General features: G+C 43.0%; 1 protein-coding gene across 4 annotated transcripts in view; it reads right to left on the bottom strand.

Annotated features, from left to right (window-relative positions):
• Positions 1-20,023, bottom strand: part of LOC139275152 (tumor necrosis factor receptor superfamily member 19-like) — an 87,616-nt gene extending 67,593 nt beyond the window's left edge. Inside the window, exons 1-3 of one of the 4 annotated variants that reach the window (XM_070892219.1) lie at positions 19,821-20,023; positions 17,940-18,068; positions 13,231-13,341 (exon numbers count right to left, since the gene is read on the bottom strand). In XM_070892219.1, the coding sequence (XP_070748320.1) occupies positions 13,231-13,341; positions 17,940-18,059 (231 nt within the window). In that variant the 5' untranslated portion in view covers positions 18,060-18,068; positions 19,821-20,023. Of the gene's footprint in view, positions 1-13,230; positions 13,342-17,939; positions 18,069-18,373; positions 18,417-18,925; positions 18,944-19,496; positions 19,552-19,820 lie in introns of those variants that run through there. The other 3 variants (XM_070892220.1, XM_070892222.1, XM_070892221.1) reach the window with 3 other exon arrangements.
• Positions 20,024-22,404: the final 2,381 nt, after the last annotated feature.

Genomic DNA, 22,404 nt, shown 5'->3' with positions numbered 1-22,404 from the left:
CTGCTGCCATTCAGATAATATTCTGTCTTTGTGTTTTTACCACCAAAGTGGATAACCTCACATTTATCCACATTATACTGCATCTGCCATGCGTTTGCCCACTCACCGAACCTGTCCAAGTCACCCTGCAGCCTTTTAGCGTCCTCCTCACACCGCCACCCAGCTTAGTGTCATCTGCAAACTTGGAGATATTACACTCAATTCCTTCATCTAAATCATTAATGTATATCGTAAATAGCTGTGGTCCCAGCACTGAGCCCTGTGGCACCCCACTAATCACTGCCTGCCATTCTGAAAAAGATCCGTTTATCCTGACTCTCTGTTTCCTGTCTGCCAACCAGTTCTCTATCCATGTCAGTACATTACCCCCAATACCATGTGCTTTAATTTTGCACACCAATCACTTGTGTGGGACCTTGTCAAAAGCCTTTTGGAAGTCCAAATACACCACATCCACTGGTTCTCCCTTGTCCACTCTACCAGTTACATCCTCAAAAAATTCCAGAAGATTTGTCAAGCATGATTTCCCTTTCATAAATCCATGCTGACTTGGACCGATCCTGTCACTGCTTTACAAATGCGCTGCTATTTCATCTTTAATAATTGATTCCAATATTTTCCCCACTACTGATGTCAGGCTAACTGGTCTATAATTACCCGTTTTCTCTCTCCCTCCTTTCTTAAAAAGTGGTGTTACATTAGCTACCCTCCAGTCCATAAGAACTGATCCAGAGTCGATAGATAGTTCCTTAACTACTCTGGGATGCAGACTATCAGGCCCCGGGGATTTATCGGCCTTGAATCTCATCAATTTACTAACACAATTTCCCGCCTAATAAGGATTTCCTTCAGTTCCTCCTTCTCACTAGATTCTCGGTCCCCTAGTATTTGCGGAAGGTTTTTTGTGTCTTCCTTCATGAAGACAGAATCAAAGTATTTGTTCAACTGGTCGGCCATTTCTTTGTTCCCCATTATAAATTCACCTTAATCTGACTGCAAGGGACCTACGTTTGTCTTCACTAATCTTTTTCTCTTCACATATCTATAGAAACTTTTGCAGTCAGTTTTTATGTTCCCAGCAAGCTTCCTCTCATACTCTATTTTCCCCCTCCTAATTAATCCTTTTGTCCTCCTCTGCTGAATTATAAAATGTTCCCAGTCCTCAGGTTTGCTGCTTTTTCTGGCCAATTTATATGCCTCTTCCTTGGATGTAACACTATCCTTAATTTCCCTTGTTAGCCATGGTTGAGCCACCTTCCCCGTTTTATTTTTACTCCAGACAGGGATGTATAATTGTTGAAGTTCATCCATGTGATCTTTAAATGTTTGCCATTGCCTATCCACCATCAACCCTTTAAGTATTATTTGCCAGTCTATTCTAGCCAATTCACGTCTCATACCGTAGAAGTTACCTTTCCTTAAGTTCAGGACCCTAGTCTCTGAATTAACTGTGTCACTCTCCATCTTAATAAAGAATTCTACCATATTATGGTCAATCTTTCCCAAGGGACCTCGCACAACAAGATTGCTAATTAGTCCTTTTTCATTGCACATCATTCAGTCTAGGATGGCCAGCCCTCTAGTTGGATCCTCGACATATTGGTCTAGAAAACCATCCCTTATACACTCCAGGAAATCCTCCTCCGCCGTATTTACTACCAGTTTGGTTAGCCCAATCAATATGTAGATTAAAGTCGCCCATGATAATTGCTGTACCTTTATCGCACGCATCCTAATTTCTTGCTTTTGTACTATAAATGCAAGTTGTTGCTAGCTCCTGTAGCCCAGGTCTCTTACAGCCAAAGGGCAGATGAAGGTAAACCTGCTTGATTTTGTTAGATCAGCATTAAGGAAACCTGTTTTCCCCTGGATCCCAGTGCCTGCTCGTGCCTTGTAAAGTAATGCACTGGTGGCACTAAGCGTGCCCCATTTGGATGATGTGATGACGTCCTCATGCATACGCTGAGTTTTGTGCATCATGCATTTCTCTTTTGCCTCCAATTCAGACAAACCAAAGTCAGGATTTGAAAGTAAATATGGGAGAGGGATAGACTTAAGTTGCTCTCCTTAGAGCTGTCTTATAATATAAATGGCTCTGGAAAGATTACATAGTCTCTGATTAACCAATCAGATCCCACAACCATCGCTGTAGCCACTTCAGATAACTAAGTCAATGAATCAAATTTGACCAAATCAAATTGTGTCATGCAGGGGCTGTGGCAATCCTTCAACTATGCCACTCCTAAACTTTACCACATAATTAACATAGAGAACAGATTTAGTAACCCACAAACCTACTCATAAACTTGCCCATTTCACCTTCTAATTTCTTCGAGGATCCCCCACTATCATAAGCAATGAATCCCACCCTCTATCAATGGCAAACAGTACCACGCCTGTGCCCTGGTCCAGTGTGGTATGGTCTGATGCTGAAGACCTCGTGAGCATACCAGTCACAAAGATGTTGATGAGTCAGTCACTCTGTTTGCTCTCTCCTCTGGCATACTGTGGTTCGGTTCCAGGAAAAGTTACAAAGCAAGGAAAACAGAGAGAAACAGGGAATGTAATAGAGACACACAGAGAGAGTAATGCATGAAAAAACAGAAAGGGAGAATAATAGGCATTGAGAAAGAGAGAAAAAGCAAGAGTAAAGTGCGTGCAAGAGAGTGCAAAAGTGAGTTACACAGAGTAGCTTTACCAGAGGCCCCCTAAAATTCTCGATATTTGTATACAAGGTAGCTCCAAGAAGGACACATGGGAGTAGATTTGTGAATTCAACTTATTTGTGCCTGATATGGTAGAACGCTAATCTGGTGGAGTGGATCGCCTGCCCTTTATAGAAACCACATGAACCCAATAGATTACTATCCATCCTCATCCTGATTGATAAACAAAGCCCTCAAGAAGTAACTAAGACCTTGATCAGGAACAAAGTGTTGACCTCAGTTCTGGTCAGGTAACATTAACACTCAAAGCCCCAATGTACCTGCGAACAGCACCAGGCTACATCTGCTAGTATGGTTTAAAAACAGTATGACAGCACACATGCAAAGAAAAATTGGGGAGATATCTCTTCTGGGTCCATTTAACAACAAATGAACTGCTAGGTGAGCAGGACAGATGGAAAGCAGTAACCAGCTTTTTGTTTGTTATTACCACTACTCTAAGCCCTGCTTCCATCCTAAAATGTGTGAAAGATTACCAAAAAATGTTGTTGGTTAAGGGCTGTTAAGGCATTGGTAAATGTCAATAACGTGAAAATGGCTTAGCACTGCACATGGGGCATTGTAGATGGAAATGAAAAATAGCTTCTTAACAAACCCAGAACTGGCATTGGCCAGCTTTGAACACAAACAATGCCAAGTGTCACCACAGTGACGCAGCTGGGGTCAGAGTCAATGTTTCTTCTTTTGATGCCTGTGTTATGAAGATATTGTATTGATAAATATAATTTCTGTACTTTTGTTTAATTATGATACATTAGAAAAAAACTAAAAGTAGGCAACGTATGAACATTTCCGTATCAATTCAATTATATTATATGTAAAATTATATGTAAAATATGCCACATTGATATTGAACATAAGACAGAACATAAGAAATAGGACCAGGAGTAGGCCATTCAACCCCCCGAGCCTGCTATGCCATTCAATAAGATCATGGCTGAACTTCTACCTCAACTCCACTTTCCTGCACTATCCACATATCCCTCAATTCCCTTAATATCCCACAATTTATCGATCTCTGTCTTGAATATACTCAACGACTGAGCCTCCACAACCCTCCGGGGTAGAGAATTCCAAAGATTCACCACCCTCTGAGTGAAGAAATTTCTCCTCATCTCAGTCCTAAATGGCCGACCCCTTATTCAGAGACTGTGACCCCTGGTTCTAGACTCCTTGCATCTACCCTGTCAAGCCCTGTAAAAATGTTATATGTTTCAATGAGATCACCTCTCATTCTTCTAAACTCTTAGAGAATATAGGCCTAGTCTACTCAATCTCTCCTCATAGGACAATCTCCCCATCCCAGGAATCAGTCTGGTGAACCTTCGTTGCAGGTGATTGATTTAGAAAGTTATATGATTGCATTAAATGATGTGCGTGACACATTAAAGGAAGAAACAAGCAATACTGGAGTTACCTAGTATATAAGGTGACAATGTTAAGATGAAGTGGCTTGGAATGGAAAAAAATGTGCTTTTAAACAAAGTTCCACAATACTCAATTAACACTGTACCTAATAAATTGAAAACAAATGAAAAGTTGCTGTAAATTGTTCATTCAGTGGGCTGCGCTTTCTATTATGTATGCATTTTAAAATAAACAGATGTGTTGGTATCTTTGGTATCAACGTCCATTCTATTAATTATATAATTTTGCAGACAAGTCCTTGAATCTGTTTTAAATTCTAATATGTTAATAGTTTTCTATCTTTTGGCCTCAGCCAGATTAAATATCATCCTCATTCAGTGAGGCAACTCACTGTTACAATTTGCACAAATTAATCCCTGTGTAATCTCTGCACATATTTATTGAATTAGTAGCTTGGACAATGTGTTTAATTTTCAAGGCAACATTTGTTCATGCACTAAGTGCTTGCACACAGCTTATAGGTAAATGGACAGAGTAGGCTGTGTAAGTAGCTGGAAGTTTGGAACCTGTCCAGATTATGTCTAAATTGTGTTCAATGCCTGTAAAGTTTGCATTTCTATGCCAAATGCACAAGCAGGAATGGACCAGTGGAACAGAAGAGATCAGTGAGATGTATTGGAATTTGTATTATATATGGGGTCGTGTAGATAAACTGGCATTTTCTCCATTTTTATGGTGTCATTACATATAATTATTGAGCATTCCACAGCTGGAATACCAAACTTTTCATTAGGTATACCATTTAAATGACTAGTTAAACTTCAAAATGTGAAGCAGTATTGTTACAGATGTGTTATGATTGTCTGACTTTCTGTCATTGTTTCTAATGAGAATGGGTGTCATGAAATCTCCCACAGAAAATCAGGCATAGCCGCTGTTTGGATTGAGTCATTAAATTGTACAAAAAAAGTGTTATTAATCTTTTTACCCCCCCACACCCCCGCAAAAAAAAAGCCCCTCATTGTTATCCACAAAAAATGTTTGTCTCCTGTGAATTGTTACCAAGTATGTGGACCATTCACTAAATATTTGAGGATAGACTTACCAATCAGTAAAGTTCATGTACATGTCTTTAATGCGCTCCTACTACATTCTATGCTAACACATGTGCAAAAATAGCTCACACAGGAATATTGTACAAATACATTAAGTACCTGTATGTGAATCTTACTGATCAGAAGGTTTATCCTTTGAAGACCAAACAATTTAAACAGAAAACAACAAACAGAGCTTGAAAAAAGCTGAGAATCCCATAATAATATTTTTCATGGTCTTCAATTATTGTCAGGACATCCAAATGATAAAACGTATTTTAAAGGAGACAGGAGTAAGGTAGTTTAACTCAAGTCTTGTAAGGCCACAGTCAGCACTTTCTTTTGATCTTGTACAAAATAGAAACTTATCAGTGAGAATAAATATTATCAATGGGGTAATAAATTGAAAATTATGCAAATAAAAATAAAGAAAGAACTTGCATTATAGTGTCTTATCATCATCAGCGAAATAATTACTTTTAAAATGCAGTCATATGTAGGCCAATGTGGCAGGCAGTTTGCATGTGGCAAGGTCCCACAAACAGAAGATGAATGAATGACCTGATAATCTGCTTTTGGTGGTGTTAGTTAAAGACACAGTGAACTCTCTGTTCTTCATCAATGAGTGCTATAAGAACTTTTACTTCCACCCGAGCAGGTTAACGGGACCTTGGTATAACATCTCATGTGAAAGATAAGGTCGCATTTATTTATAACACCAGGGGCTAGATTTTACATTTTTGTGCATATCGCCCAAAAATGGGCGTTATTTCCGGCGTGGGCAGTAAAAATGGGTTTTCAGATTGCCGGCTTCTTGCCCATTATCAAAGCACCTAGTCTCCATTTTTGAAATTGGGCGTTACCGTGAGCGATATAAAATGGGCAATTGCGTTAAATCTCTCTGACCTTCTGCCGTAAAGTGTCGCGTCCTTAGCAACGGCGTGGCAACGCTCGATTCCTGCGATTCAGGAGACCAAGGGTCATCATGACATGCGCAGAAGAGGAGACAGAGAGAGAGGGAGCTGAGAGGGACTGAAAGCGTGTGTGGCTGTGGTGTGTGCTTGTTTGGCTGTTGTGGGAGGCACAAGGGAGATTTACCAGCAGCAAAAAGCCTACTAAGCACCAAGAACATAGTTGGCACCAAGTTTTTGTCCAACAAATAAGATATAACATTAAAGGGATGGTGGAGGCCCTGGAGTTGGTAGCCAGGAACACTGGTGGCAGAGGGCTCCCAGTGGTCCCAGAGTGCGGCACTGCACCCTAAGGTGCCGCACCCTCCATTTCCAACCACACGAGAGCCAGGAGCACCATCTTGCTTCTGGCTCAGAGCACATTCCCACCTCAGGACCGTCCTCTCCCGTATCGGTCCAAGCAGCGGTTCGGCCGTCATCCCCCCCGCAATGAAGCATCGCCTGAGGAGCTCCTCGGCCAGGCGACTTGGAGTCAGCAGGGGAGGGTGTAGAGGTGGGGAGGAGAAGCGGGCGGGGGGGCGCAGGAAGGTTAGTTTTTACAGAAATACTGATGATTTCAGACAACTGTTCGGTTTAAATGTTTTTTATTTCACAAATCCCTGTTGTGCATTGGCTCAGATAGCTGCAACGTTGCACGCTGGTGATTCCTTAACATCAAAGGGTATAATGACACTTAACTTCAATCAAACTTAAACTTTAACTGTCACCAAGGTGATGCCCATCACTGATGAATCACCTGTACACCCAGCAGTGTGTCAGCCTTGTAAATACCACCAACGTTCTTTCAGGCAAAGCGCTAATTGATGAGTTCCTGACGTTAAGGCTCTTGCAGCTATCATGCCACCATGGGCCCTTCCTTTCATGCAGTCTACAGGGGGGCGGGGGCATGGCTTCAGTATCAGCCTGATTGTGTGGGCCAATGTCAGCGTCCGGCTCCTCGTCCTCCTCTTCCTCTCTCTGGTGAGGTGGACTGTCAGACTCTTCAGACAATTCTTGTCCCCTCCTGATAGTAAAGTTGTGCAGCATAGAACATACCAGCACAAATTGAGCTACCTGCTCAGGATGGTATTGGAGGTCGCCTCCTGAGTGATCCAGGCATTTAAAGACCTGCTTAAGCACTCCAATAGTTTTCTCCATGAAATTGTGAGTGGCTCTGTGGCTCTCATTGTATCGCCTCTCGGCTTCGGTGTGGGTGTCACCAGCCAGGTGGCGAGGCCATATCCTTTGTCACCAAGCATCCAGCATTGACCTTGTGGCTGATTGTTAAACAAGTCAGATACAGTGCTCTCACACAGAATGTGAGCATCATGGATGCTGCCCAGAACTTTATCATTCACTGCCATAATTATTTGCTGGTGGTCGACAACGCATTGGACATTCAGGGATGGAATCCCTTACGGTTCCTGAAAACCTATGCATCCTGAAAAGGTGCCCGCATTGCAATGTGCATTACAGTCTATTGCTCCCTGCACCTTGGGGAAGTTTGCAATTCTGGAGAATCCGAGAGCCCTCTCAGCCTGTGCCTCCGTGGTTATAGGGAAGCTGATCAAGTCCCTCCTGCATGCGTACAGGGCTTCAGTGACCTGTCTAATGCAGCATTGTGTGGCATGCTGAGACAGACCGCAAATGTTGCCAGTTGAGGCCTGAAAAGAATCCGAGGCGTAGAACGACAGTGCCGCGGTGACGTTTGACCTCGACGGACAGTGCAGTACTGATGGTGCCAGCAGGCTGCAGATCTCCCCTTATGAGCTGGCATACCTCAGTGATAACCTCTTTTTGGAAGCACAATCTCCGAAGGCAGGTGGTGTCGGGCAAGTTGTGGTAAGACCGCTTGTCCCTGTACTTGCAGGGGGTGTAACGTCTGGTTCTCCTCATCAGTCTGGCACATCTTACATTGGGCACATAATGCTGTGGAGCGTATCTTCTGTCATCTCGAGTCTGCAGCATGTAATTGGTCATCAAGAGAGGGTGAGAAAGGACAGGCCCCATTGCAATAGCTCTCTGTTTTCCACCGACTGGCCACAAAGAATGAATGTCCTGACTGTTATATATGTAAACCTGTAAATACCTTGTTTAACCATCAGAGGGCTCATCCCCTGGAGTCCCAAGGGATCCCACAATTCCTTGGGTGCACCTGTACATGAGGAGGCCTCACAGGTTGGAGAGGCACTCTGGAGACCTGAATAAAGGACTGCGGTCACACGTTACTTTGAGCTCACAGTATCTGGTCAGATTCTTTTTGCAAGACATAACACCAACGAAGGCACATATTAAATTCCAATCGGTCACAGTATGGTCAAGATGTTTGTACAGATGGTCACATCACCTCCAAAGACCTGCAGAGCACATCCAACCTCCCCCGAGGTTGAAGCAGAGCAGCCTTTTAAAGGATGCGACATGTGATGTAGAACATGGCGTCCATAACGCTGTGATTAGTTCCGGTTGGTTCCACTTTTTTGGGCAAGCGATATTGTGGGCGATATGTGTGCGAGGCAGTGAAAGTGACGCTGGGTGATCTCATGGCCGTTAGTTTCGGCAAATGTGATCATTACGACAAAAAAAAGTGAGCAGGCGGTATTATTGAATCTTGGCATTAATTCCGTGCGGAAACTAATGCTGGGCGATATTATGAGCATTGATTTCGCCCATTCTGATGATTCCACCGAAAAAAGTGAGCGGGCGGTATGATTTTTTTCCGGCGTTACGCACATGGATGGGGAAAGTAACACTCGGCTATAGATTTCCGAAAAATACCCGTCAGTTTCCATTTTGTGGCTAAATGGGCGATATACGGGCTTTATGTCATTTCAGCAGACGTTAAGTGGCCGTTAAGCATGCAAATAAAGTGGAAAATCTAGCCCCAGATTTCTGATTGGTCGCCTTGGAAGACAAGACACACCCAGCAGTTTCTCTGAAATGTGTAATTAGATCTGCTGTCTAAGTAACCAATTACTTTGAAAAGTGTCATTCAAGCCATTCTGACTTCCAGTCCCCAGACAGAACAGCACTCACATAGAACAGACAGGGCTCACCGTCGCAGGTTCCTGCCACCCCCCACCCCCCACCCCAACAAGTTCCTAGCCTTCCTCCCACATCCCCACCCGAGTTTCTGACCTTTTCCCTCCCCAATACCTTCCTGACCTGTCCCCCACCTCCCTCAAACTGCAAATTCCTGACCACCTCCCCTGCCCGAGTTCCTTACCCTCCCCCACCTACCCCCCCTCCCAGCCCCAAGTTACTGGCCTCCCCCCCCCTCCAAGTTTCTGGCCTCCCCCCACCCCGGAGTTACTGGCCTCCTCCCCCCCAAGTTTCTGGCCTCCCCCCACCCTATCCCCCCTCCCACCCGAGTTACTGGCCTCCTCCCTCCCAAGTTTCTGGCCTCCTCCCACCCTATCCCCAAGTTTCTAATTCTCCCCCCCCCCCCACCCCAAGCTCCTGAACTCCCCCCGCCCAAGTTTCTGACCTCCTCCCCAGCCTAAGTTCCTGACGCCCTCCAAGCTTCTGACCTCCTTCCCCCACCCAAGTCCCTGACCTCCTCCCTCCACCACCCCCCGCCCAAGTCCCTGACCTTCTCCTCATGCCCAAGTTCCTCCCTTCTCTGGGTTCCTGACGTTCTCCCCCAACAAGTTCCTGACCTTCCCACCACCCCCCTCATAGATAGGGCATTGTGTGTGGGTCACGGACTGTTAACAATTTTATTGGGTCTGACGTGAATCATGACAGTGTTATGACCTCCAGATTTTGTTGAGTCCAATGATGTCACTTGCCACACATGCTACAGGCTGCAACCATCGGGTACTGTGTATGCGCGGCCTCGGTAAACAGCGCACATGCTCAGAAGGCCGCAAAGATGTTCATGAAGATAACCACTCCAGGAAGATAATGCAGCACTCCCTCAGTACTGCATTAAAGTGTCTGCCTACATAATGTCCTCTACTGGGGCTTGACCCTTCTGACTCAGTGACGAGTGCTACCAGCTGAGCTAAGCTGACAGAGCAAGAGATTTTTAAAATGACAAAGTTACTTTCTCGCCCCTCTCGAGTCCATGCTGACCTATGCTGCAGTACGGTTGGCAGTGATAGCTCAGCCAAGTGAGCTATTCTTCAAGTGTATGTTCGGGCCTTGGCAGTTGAAGGCACAGCCGCCAATGGTGAAGTGATTAAAATCGGGATGCGCAAGAGGCCAGAATTGGAGGAGCACAGGTATCTTAAGAGTGCCGCAGGGCTGGAGGTGGATACAGAGATAGGGAGGGGTGAGGCCATAGAACGATTTGAAATAAAGGATGAGAATTTTAAAATCACACCGGCGGGAGTCAATGCAGGCCAGCGAGCACAGGGGCGATGGTTGAAAGGGATTGGTGCGAGTTAGGATATGGGCAGCAGAGTTTTGTATGAGTTTAAGTTTTTGACGGTTGGAAAATGGGAGGCTGTCCAGGAGTGCATTGGAATAGTCAAATCTAGAGGTAACAAAGGCATGGATGAGGGTTTCAGCAGCAGATGAGCTGAGACATGGGCGGAGTCGGGCGATTTCCAGAAGTGGAAATAGATGGTCTTAGTAATGGTGCGGATATGTCGTCAGCTCCTGTGAAATGCCTTGGGACGTTTTACTATATTAAAGGCGCTATATAAACGCAAGTTTTTGTTGTGTTTAGACAGTTAGGACTGGTGGGCTATTCGTGCATCATAATAATTAATAGTAAGCCATACACTTATATCATGCTCAATCAAATTAAAATTTTCAAAATGCTTCACAAAATAAATTACTTTGACTGTGTAACCAAATGAGGCAGCCATCCTGCACCAAAAGCACTCACGAACAGCCAATTAAATGAATATCATTTGTTTTGGCTTTTTGATGTTGTTGGTTGAGAAAGGAATATTGTCCAAGTCACGAGAACTCTGCTTATCTTCATATTGTGCCTTGTGATTTTTAACATCCACTTGGCACAGAGTATGCAGACAGGACTGGAACAAGCAAAGGATTTCTGTTTCCACTTCATCCAAAGGTCAGTCTCTTCAGTGATGCAACACTCCCTTCTGTGCTTCATTAGTCAGCCTAGGTTATGAGTTCAAACCTGTTACATCCTTCTGACCAAGTTTGAAGAGTGCCATAAAGTTGCGGGAGGCATCAGAGCTTCGTCTTCACTTGACATCCACACATGCACTTTCCAGCAAGGATCAACTAAATAGTGATCATGAATTGGAAATGTGGCTGATATTTGCACTCCCTAGCCCAGAGGCATTCAGCCCGGTTGCTCCTGCTACTTCCCTAGCTGAGATTAGCTAACTTAGCACGCAATTCAACCATTCTAACAGAAACATTCTTCCCCATACTAAGGGGTGTAAAAAGCAGGGAAAACGCTTGTGCTGGGAGTGCAGGAATATCAGAGGAAGACGATGAGATGTAAATAGGAATTACTAATTTGGCTACCCTTGCTTAAACTTGTGTGCAATTTTGCTCCACGGTTCTCGGGCCAATGATCAAAATTCGTAATGGTCCATGAACAACAAAGGGTTAGTTGAGCACAAAGGCACAATGTGCACAAGAACAAACACTTGAATTTCAATGGATGACATGGCATTCTCACAAACAAAAAGTCACCATTGTCCCTGACTTCTGAGCATGACCATGTAAAGCAGTTCTAATGTGGGTAGGAACACTATGATAGAACTAAAGATAACTTGAAGCCAAAACAGTCATCAATGTCTGACAAAGTAAACAACAACTTAATCTAGTTTCCCCAACAATAGGACTTCTAAATCACTTTTCTCTCTTCCCCCCACTCCCATTTTTATGCTAATCATTAATCGATTTTAACCAAATTGTATTTTATATCAGGATTTTAATTGTTGTAAACCAGTTTTAATCGTTTGATAGCAAGTTTATTAACCTCTTGAGAATATGGGAACATTTTGGGCTTATTTTTAAAACATTACATTGTTGATTTCTGCAAGAGATTCAATTAGCTGATAAGAAAATGTTACAACTATATTCTTTTCCTTTTCATTTGAAATGCACCGCCTTCAGAATAGCAGTTTTGAAAATAATAGTGGGGGGTTATCATATTCTGGACATAAAGAGTTAACAAACCTGATTTATCATTTTTTTTTTAAAGAACAGCGTATGTTTCTAATATCCTTTGGAAAAAAAAGGCCCTCTTAATCAGTTCTGGCCTTAAGCTTCATTTTCACAGTGAATCTGGAGTCAATTCTGTTAACTTTTATTTTGAACTTGCAGCAGGAATTGGCAGAGCCCCCAGAAGATCTAAATCAGGCTAACCCTCAAATTCCAGGATTGGGATCCAGACCCATAGCCTGGGTTCTGCATACAACATCATCGACAAAACTTCTGGCGCACTCATTTTGAAAACACCGCCTACCACCATTTCCTCAGATTGCCTGACAGCACGAAACAACATAAGAGTAAAAGCAAACTTGGTTTTAGTTCAAAACAGAAGATTTTTTTTGTCAATAATTCTAAATTTATTCTAAAATGGCCTCTAACCACATTTACAACATAGCTTAGTTCAGCGCAAATGTTACTTTAGTCTGTCTTGAGTATGTGCCTCCTGTGTAAATGGGCCTTTATAGCAATCACTGTGAATCAGTCTAAGCCCGAGTGTGTAGAGAGTTGATTTTACTACGTATGCACAACAAGACAATGCAGAGCACAGCAGGGCTCCGGGTCTGACCTTTTTGTATTTCCTTGTGATCTCTGAACCAGTGCCCCTTTGTGTACCAGGACCCATAAACAAATCCAAATGACATGAACTTACTCACTTTTCAAGTCTAAGGCAGCAACTGATTTAAATTAATTGTTTCAAATGTACCCAAGGGAAGGAGCATTAACTCACAGCTTATAGCTGTGGCTCTTTGCATGTGTTTTGTACTCTGCCAGTACTAGTCTGCCGTTCCATTCACTTAGAATTTGTGCTGGCAAGTGTATGCAATGGAGATTCAAATTTCAGAATGAACTTGCTCAGGATAGATTGAATTTAATTCATTAATGCATTATATGTCTATAGGAAGCAGAGGATGAAACTGGAGAAACAAATTCTTCAGTTCTTCATACCTTTGAGAGTTCTTGCCCTGGACCACACTGTTTGCAGGCCACACAGTTCCCAGCTTGGTCTCTGTACTCCTGCTCCCGGCAGTCTCCTGTCTCGCCTGCAGCTCCCAGAACCTAATGAAATAAGGCAGATTTACTGAACAAACTCAGTTTCATAAGAGTCTTTTGTTTTTCAATGAAGTTGGAAGAGCAAAATAGTACTATTTGGTAAGTAGTAACTGGATATTTTTTCTGTTCGTGTATAGGCAGTCTGCAGAGTAATATTGAAAAAGCAGCTATTGACAAATGCAATATATATATATTAAATGTATAAATTTTACTTGGCTACCCTAAACAAGTTGGTACAGGAGGAATCAAAAATAGATAAAGCCTGAGGAAGGGTCTTTTAAACTTAAAACAACAATTAACTGACTTGTGTTGTTCCACAGATACTGCCTGGCCTACTGAGTATTTCCAGTATTTTCAGCTTTGGTTTTCAGATTTCCAGCATCTGTAGTATTCCAATTTTTAGTGTGGGAAGAAGTTTGATGTGGCATTGATGTCAGAGCGAGTTTTGTTGTGCCAGTTGCTACTGCAGGCTCCATGCTGGCACTGCCACTGCAAACAAAGCTTTTGGCAAGATAACGGAGTCCATGTTTGATCTGTGCAATTGCCTTCAGCACAGTGTGATGTTACTGTTTTGCTATCTGCTCTGTCTGCTTACACGGCTTGATTCCATGGTCTGACGCCTGTAGTGGTGTAAATGTTGGGGACATCAAACATCTCAGCAGGACCCAGAATAAATCATACCTGCATGACTTTGCTGTGGGAGGTAACACTATATAAACAGCATGGTCTGCAACATCAAAACCTTCTCTGACAAAAGACACATTTCTGGAACTCCCAGCATTTAGCTCACTCAATGGCTTCAGCATCGTATCAACTTAAGTTCCAAATTTAATATTGGACACTACTTATTTTGTTTCCTATTTATAATATTTCGGTGTTTCCTTGCCTTGTCACCTCCGGTTTTATTTAATTCAGAAATGTTAAAACAGGTGTGAGAATATGTGATTAAAAAAAGACAGCAATGTAAACATAAACATAAACTGCTCCTTGTTGAAATTTGAATATAGATATAAATAGTCTATCTTCCCTTTCTTAATCATTTTTTTAGTCGTTCTTTGCTGCCTTTTAAAAGCTTCCCAGTCTTCTGTCCTTCCACTGGTTTTGGCCACTTTGTATGCCCTAGTTTTTAATTGGATACCGTCCTTAATTTCCTTAGTTAGCCACGGATAGCTATCTTTTCTCTTGCACCCTTTCCTCGTCACTGGAATATATTTTTCTTGAGAGTTGTGAAATATCTCCTTAAATGTACACCACTCTTCATCAACTGTCCTACGCTTCAATCTATTTTCCCAGTCCACTTTATCCAACTCAGCTCTCATACCTTCATAGTCTCCTTTATTTAAACTTAGTACGCTAGTTAGAGATCCAACTTTCTCACCCTCCATCTGGATTTGAAATTCAATCATGCTATGATCACTCATTCCAAGGGGATTCTTTCATTGGAGATTGTTTATTAATCCTGTCTCATTACACAGGACCAGATCTAAGAGAGCCTGCCCTCTGGTTGGTTCCATTATGTTTGCAAATGCAGCAGGGCGGCGAGAGACTATGGAGGGATGTGATCGGGGCCCAGGGGAGGCGCGAGTTTGGGGCCAGAGGCCCAGGGGCAGCACGGGCCAGCCCACACTGTGATATGTGTGCGCACTAGGTCCGTGCAGCAGTTGTCTTGGGTAATCCTTGCCACTGGACCAAGACCTAGCTCTGTCAAGCCCGTGTGGTGGCTGGGGTGCAACGGTCACCACACGTTAAAAAAATCCACACACAGGCATCTTCCACCCTTCAGGATGTAGTTCGGGTTCTTCATTCGAAACACCTGTGAACTCATCCTTTTTTTGGCATGGTAGCAAGTCATCTTCGTTTCGAGGGACCGCCTATGATGATGATGATAGATATAAAGGATTAAGTAATAACACGTGTGAAAAGTCCTTGAGATTCATTTAACAAAACAGGATAAACAAGGCTTTATTAAATTGGCTCAACAGAAACAAACATCTGTGAATTGCAACGTAATTTTAGTGTTATTGCTGCATTGTGATATATAAAGAGAGATTAGCTGGATCGACACTACAAGGATTGCCAAGATTCTACTTGGGAGTCCATTATAGCGGTTTTCTGAGACGCTCCCTCTACTGCATGGATACTTACTTTGATTTATATTTTGCAATCGCTACTCACTGAGTAATTCTTCATTTTACATAATTAAAGGGCTGCAAATTTGTCATGGTCCCAACTGAACTTGCTTTTTACAACAAATATGTACATTAAAAATGACAATAGAGGCATTTTTTAAGAATGGTAGGTCATTCACAGATGTACTTAAGGGGAAACTAGGTAAGTACATGAGGGAGAAAGGAATAGAAATGTATATTAATAGGTGAGATGTAGTAAGGTGGGATGAGGCTTGTGTGAAGCATAGACCTGTTTGACTGAATGACCCGTTTCTGCACTGTCAGTTCTATGTAATCAGCTAGGTTAAACTACGAGCTGAGTGTGATTTGAGAAATAACTTGTAGCCTTAAAAGTTTTGTTAACTTTTGAGTTAGACCGCCACCTAGTGCACTTAGTTACAACTCAACTAACATATTTAAAAAAGAATTGGAGAGATTTCTGATTCAGCGAGGAATGAAATGTTTTGCTGTAAAGACAAATGAAAATAGCCCAGCATGAGCCCTGAAAGACATCCTAATTGGACAAGCTGAACAGCCTTTTCTTAATCAAAAATTCTTATGTTCCTATTACTTTGCTTAGCTCCTTTCAGCTTAATATTAAAACATAAATAGAACCAAATGTGCATTGCCCTCTGGTTCAATTATTTTGCTCAATTTTGAGGTTATTACATTTTATCGAATAACTGATTTACTGATTGGCCTTCCTTCCACATCACCCTGTGTACAGGTCGAGCAAATGCTTGACTTACAAATTTGACAATCCCTTTCCCTGGATAACAACAAACTTGCATTTATATAGTGGTTTTAACATATAAAAGTATCCCAAAGTGCCTCACAGATGCCCTATCAGACAAAAATTGACATCAAGCCAAAGGAGCTATTGAGGGGTCAAAGAGGTAGGTTTTAAGGAGGGTCCTAAAGGAGATGAAAGTCAAATAGGTTTAAGGAGAGAATTTCAGAGTTTAGGGCCCAAACAAGCTGATGACATGGCCGTCAAGGGTGGGGAGAAGGGGATGGATGGTTGCACAAGAGGGGAGAATGGGAGGAATGCGAGTTGTCAGAGGGTTGTACGGCTGGAGGAGGTTACAGAGATAGGAAAGGGATTTGTACATGAAGATGAGAATTTTAATTTGGAGCATTGAGGGACCAGGGGCCAATGTAGATTAACGAGCACAGGAGTGATGGGTGAGCAGACTTGGTGGATGGGATAGGCACAACAACAACAACAACAAATTGCTTATATATAGTGCATTTCATGTAGTAAAACATCCCAATGAGCTGTCAAAGAAGTAGTTTTTAAGGAGCGTCTTAAAGGAGGAGAGGTGGAGAGGCAGAGTGGTTTAGGGAGGGAATTCCAAGGCTTAAGGCCTCAGCAGCTGAAGACATCACCGCCAATGATAGAGCAATTAAAATCGGGGATGCACACAAGGTCAGAATAGGAGGAGCGCCGGAATCACGGGCTGGAGGAGGTTACAGAGACAGGGAAGGGCGAGGCCATGGTAGGATTTGGAAATAAGGATGAGAATTTTAAAATCGAGGCATTGTTTAATAGGGAGCCAATGTAGGTCAATGCAGCACAGCTGTAAGAAATCTATTTAAGAGTATTTGATGATACACCATAGATTCTTATGGCGATTTTAAAAGAATGAAGTAAAAAGAAAATCTATTTTCCGTGAACGAAGAATAGCACAGGATCTAAAATGTTTAATTGACAGTAATGTATGTTTGCCTGGTGATTTTAAGACAAAGACAAACACTTCAGATTCAGTGGAACCGTAATTACAAACATTTAATTAGAACAAACTTGCTTCTCAGGTCAGGCAGAAGCTATCATTATATCCAGTAAAAGAGTTCAAACCTCAAAAAGTCAAATTCCTGATAAGAGCTACTTTGCTCGTCATCCTAAACCAGTAATAACAAGGTTTGACTGTACTTAGTTGTTTCTGAATAAACTATGTGTATAAGCTAACCCTTTCTCTGACCCTTCTGAATAAACAAGAACTCTAGAAAACATACACAACTATTAAGCACTTTGAAGGGTTAACTGCAACATAACAATTTGAAAGTAATATTTTGGAAAGATTATCCACCATTTGGCAAAAGTGCAGCATTATTTTTTTGGAATGACTAGTCCCAATCCATTGTAAAATATAACAAGAAATCTTTGTGTTATATGCTTTCTGAATATGCAATACTTTTCATATCTCTCAGTGTACACTCTCACAGGCTGGAGAGAGCCAAATGGCCCCATTTTAGTGAAAGTATTCTATATTTGGACACAAAATGCAACCCTATCACATTTGAACACATATCACAATCATAACATTGGAGTCTTGTGATATTTGCAATAGTTCCTGCAACGATGCACTGTAATTTGCTGGAAAGTTGAAACTTTTTCAAGGACTGGTACAAAGACATCAAATACAAGCTCCTTACCAGACAAAACAAAGCGATCAGCAGGTGTTGCAACATGCCTTTTTGTTTGCGGGACATCCCGACTCTCAGTCCTGCTGTACAAAGTATCTCCACTGAGATCTGCCTCGGCTTTCTCATCATTAACTAGGACTGGAAAGTAAAAGACTTTCTAGTAAATCTCAAGTGGACAAAGAATTATAGTAAGAACTGTGTCACAAAACAATCGGTCCTTATATAGGCATAATAAAATGCTCCCGTGGAGTGCTTAAAGAATTCCTTGCCATTTATAAGTGATACGGCTACAATGCTGCAAGATGTAATTCAATCCTGATTCCTTTTAAAGAAATTCTGGAATATCAGAATTGTTCATAAGTATCCCGAACCGCGTCCCGTGCTAAAATTAAACTGCAGCAAACCTATTCTGTTTTTTTGTTGTTGTAAAATTGTAGACATACCCAATGTTCTTGACGAAGGTTACCAACCAAACGTTAACATGTCTTTTCTGAGCAGATGCTGAGGGTCCAACAAACTCTGTTTTAGATTTCCCATTTTTTTTCTTTTTCTTTTGTACCTAATGTATTTTTTTTGAACCAAGACTTTGGTTGATTAGAAAAACCTATTATGAATTCTGAAGTGCCGAATTTTGCCTAGATTCCAAATTTAAAGATGAGCAAGACCCGATCATTTTGGAAATACGGAGCTGTAGGAAGGAAATTTTCCACAAACAGCTCCGCTTTATTTATTTATTGACTGGCAGAGGCGGCTTTTGCAACGGGCAGCTTCTCCAAAAAGGTGGTTCAATTCGCCCGGGAATCCCTTGCAACGCCGCCGAGATTGGCGGTGGACTGGCAGGGGCCGGGATCAGAGTTTGCCGGCTTGTGTGAATCGCAGCTTCGGGGCAAACAATGTTGTCCGGCCGCTACGTGTAGCGACAGGGTGAGTGCATGAAAAGCAAGTGTTTGTGGTGTCGCTACACATTCCGACCAGAGCAACTCTTCCCTCCTCACAGTAAGCTGATGCTCGAACCGCGTCGATGGTCAATTTTATGTCCTCGCTGATTTTCCAGGAAAATTCCCCTTTTTCTTGCCCGCAGTCTCCTCACAGCCTGACCCCGGTGTAACCCGATGGCGGGGGTCAGAGCTCCACACATGATTTAATCCACGCACACTCGCCAATTCTCTGCTTTAAATAAAGTGTGGGGGGGGGGGGGGGGGTGACGATTTGGTGAAGTGAATGACTGAGATGGACGGCCGATATTGGCCGTGGGCTGCAAGGGATGAGTGAACGACATCTCCATCCCGCCGCGGCTCCCGCGGGTGGACTCGCGCCTTCCCTCCACCGCTTTCACTTCACCCCATCAGAAACCCCCCCAGATGCACGCTCCCTGCCCCTGGGAACAAAAAGCACCAAGTGCAGAGGTGCCTTGGCCAACCGAAACCCCGCCGACACAAGTGCAATCGCCTGCGATCGACCCGATTCCATTCAAGTCGGAATTGGGAACACAAACCCGCACTCGCCTCCTGGTTACAACCCGAGCCGCCGGTTTCCTCCAGCCCGCAAGCCATCGTTTGTTTTTACCTGCCCCCGAACCCGCCGCGATCTTCACTCCCTTGCCTTTCTTCTTTGGTTCCGCTCTGCTCAGATCTGAAAGTTCCCGTCCACCCTTCCCCAGCCTGTCCGTAACCCCCCACCCCACCCCCCCGCCGCACTCTCTGATCGCCCAGCAACATGTCAATGCAATGCAACCACTTCAAAGGGAGCAGCCACGGCCATCAGACTCTGGTAATCTGATCGCAGATCACTGTGCGATCAAAGGCTCCTGCGGACCATGAGCATTTCCACAGGTACAGCACCGACCGCAGAGTTCGATCTCAGTCCCCGTTTCATAATCTTGCTATCTACCTCCAAAGTCGACTCCTTGGGGTTTTTTTTCCCCCGGATGCGATCGCTTTTCTTGTGCCCAGCAGTCCGAAAAAAAGCAACGAGCTGTGCCAGACTTCCTGCGCTGTGTGATGTTTTATCTGGGACTAATCGCTGGGCTCTGGAGTGTTTGAGTTTCAGACTGTGTGTGAAGCACTTCTCAGCGCCAGGGGTTACAGTCTATCCCTTTCATCTCGGTCTTCAGATCCCATGACATCATCTAAACTTCAGACTGCAAAGGGATTGGTTAGGAATGAGGCATCCTGGGGAAAGTTTGTAATAGTATAGGACAAAACTTTAATCCTTCTTCAGACTGGGGTTGCACAAATGCTTGCTTAAATTGAGAGCCTAATCCTGACTAGCACTGGACAAAGATACATGCATCCACCGCTAGATGCAGAATCTCGTTAACTCTCAATACATGCATTTGGAAATCTCGTTGAATCAATAGGAATGCGTGGACGCACTTATTTATTTATAATAACGACTGCAAGATTCATATTGTTGAAACTGCATTGCATGGAATATTACCCTCTGTAATGAGTTGTATACAACCATACAAAGCTGTATACAAAGAAAAATCTATTGCTTATAAAACGGGAACAAATTGGGATCGTGACAATTTTCAAGCAGTTTGACATTGACAGGATTTTTTATATGAGAATTTGGCTTTGCTATTTTTCTCACTGATTTTTCTCTGCGTTGACTCCCAGCTGGTCCGGTTGCCCTCCAGTACCTTTCCCAAATGCTCATGTGTGAGCCTTGACAAGTGCCACAGCTTATTTGATTGCAAATTGCTTCAAACTCGAATTTTGTCTGATCCAATGTCCAAACGTGCACACTTCTAGTAGGGATTGTTAGATGGTAATCAAAAGTGGGATTCCTGGTGATATTCCCCTCCTTAACTCAGGGAAGCTGAGTGCTCCTACAGCCACTTTTGCTCAGACCATTTAACTTAGCACAGGCCAGTAATGACTTGGGAGCTTTCTGTTCTGTGTAGCTTAACTATTCACTGTCGAGCTCAACTATAACTTGCTGAGAGAACTTTGACTGTAGTTTGGAATCATGATAGAATTTGTTTTTCTATTTTCCAGCTTAAATAAAGTCAAGAACGTTGCCAGGACTGGAGAATTTTAGCTATGAGGAAAGATTGGACAGGCTGGGGTTCTTTTCTTTGGAACAGTGGGGGCTGAGGGAAAACTTGATTGAGGCGTATAAAATTATGAGGGGCCTAGTTAGTGGATAGGATCAGCTGAATGGCCTGCTTTGTCGTAATTTTCTATGATTCTATGATGTAGTTCCCCTAGCAGAGAGGTCAATAACCTGGCTCTTTGAAAGAGTGATCCAATTAGTCCCCCTCCCCAGCTCTTTCCCCATAGCCCTGCAAATTTTTCCTTTTCAAGTATATATCTAAATACTTGTAAAAGTGTAATACCTGTTACATTTTGCCATGTATAGTGTATATTAGGAAGCAATGTATGATAATACACCCTCGCTGAAGAATAATTGTAATAAAAGCCTTGAGACCTAAAACTATGCTTTTTCTGAATTTTGGACCTATATTTGGACCTGCTCCCTTTCAAAGATATCAATGAACTAACCATAGTCTTTCAAATTCACACACCAACAAGTAAACAAAAATATTTGAAATGTAGCCTATTGTTTTCTGTGACATTTGTTCAGTTGCTTAGGGTGAACTGCAAAAGCCTGATTAACTGGTTGATGTTGCTGACTGACTATTAAATGAGTTAGCACATCTATAATACATGTCGAGAGCATACAGAAATCAAACGCAGGCTGCGGAAAGAGCATGCCGCAAACCAATCCCACCCACCCCTTCTCTCAACGACTATTTGTCCCACCTGTGACAGAGACTGTGGTTCTTGAATTGGACTGTAGAGCCACCGAAGAACTCATGCTAAGAGTGGAAGCAAGTCTTCCTCAATTCTGAGGAACTGCCTATGATGATGATGATGATGATGATGAATACACAAATCAAATTATACATGCAGGCATTGGTGATCTTTTGGGTGAATGTATTGCATTTCAGATAGGGTCAACTTGATCCAGAAATTCACCAGATCCTCATGGGGAGCAGACGCTCAAACCCTCTGTCCGGCAGCACTTGCCCTGATGTACTATACAGTGGAGTACTGCTCTCCGGCAATGCTATCAAGTCCGCATGTCAAATCCGTTGATGTCCAGCTGAATTCTACTATGAGAATTATCACCGGTACGCTTTTATCAACACCAACACCTTGGCTGCCAGTGCTTGCAAACATTGCACCACCACACCTACGCCATGAATATGCTGTCTCCAGAGAATACAACCGGTACACCAGCAAAGACGTGCCAATCCAGGCTGACTGGAACAACATATCACCAACCCGTCTCAAATCTAGGTGCCCATTATGGACCATTGCCGAAGCCTTCAGTGATCTCCCCTCAGCCTTGATGACCAATGATGAAATGTTTGGAAGATATGTGACATACAGAATGGATTCCTTATAGAGGACCCCACAATTCAACCTGAAGGATCAAACCTTCCTCGCAAACAGCAGAAAAC

Source organism: Pristiophorus japonicus, chromosome 10 (genome assembly GCF_044704955.1).
Source record: "Pristiophorus japonicus isolate sPriJap1 chromosome 10, sPriJap1.hap1, whole genome shotgun sequence".
NCBI lineage: Eukaryota > Metazoa > Chordata > Chondrichthyes > Pristiophoridae > Pristiophorus > Pristiophorus japonicus.
Note: the sequence above shows the minus strand (reverse complement) of the source record. Positions and strands in the feature narration are given on the sequence as shown.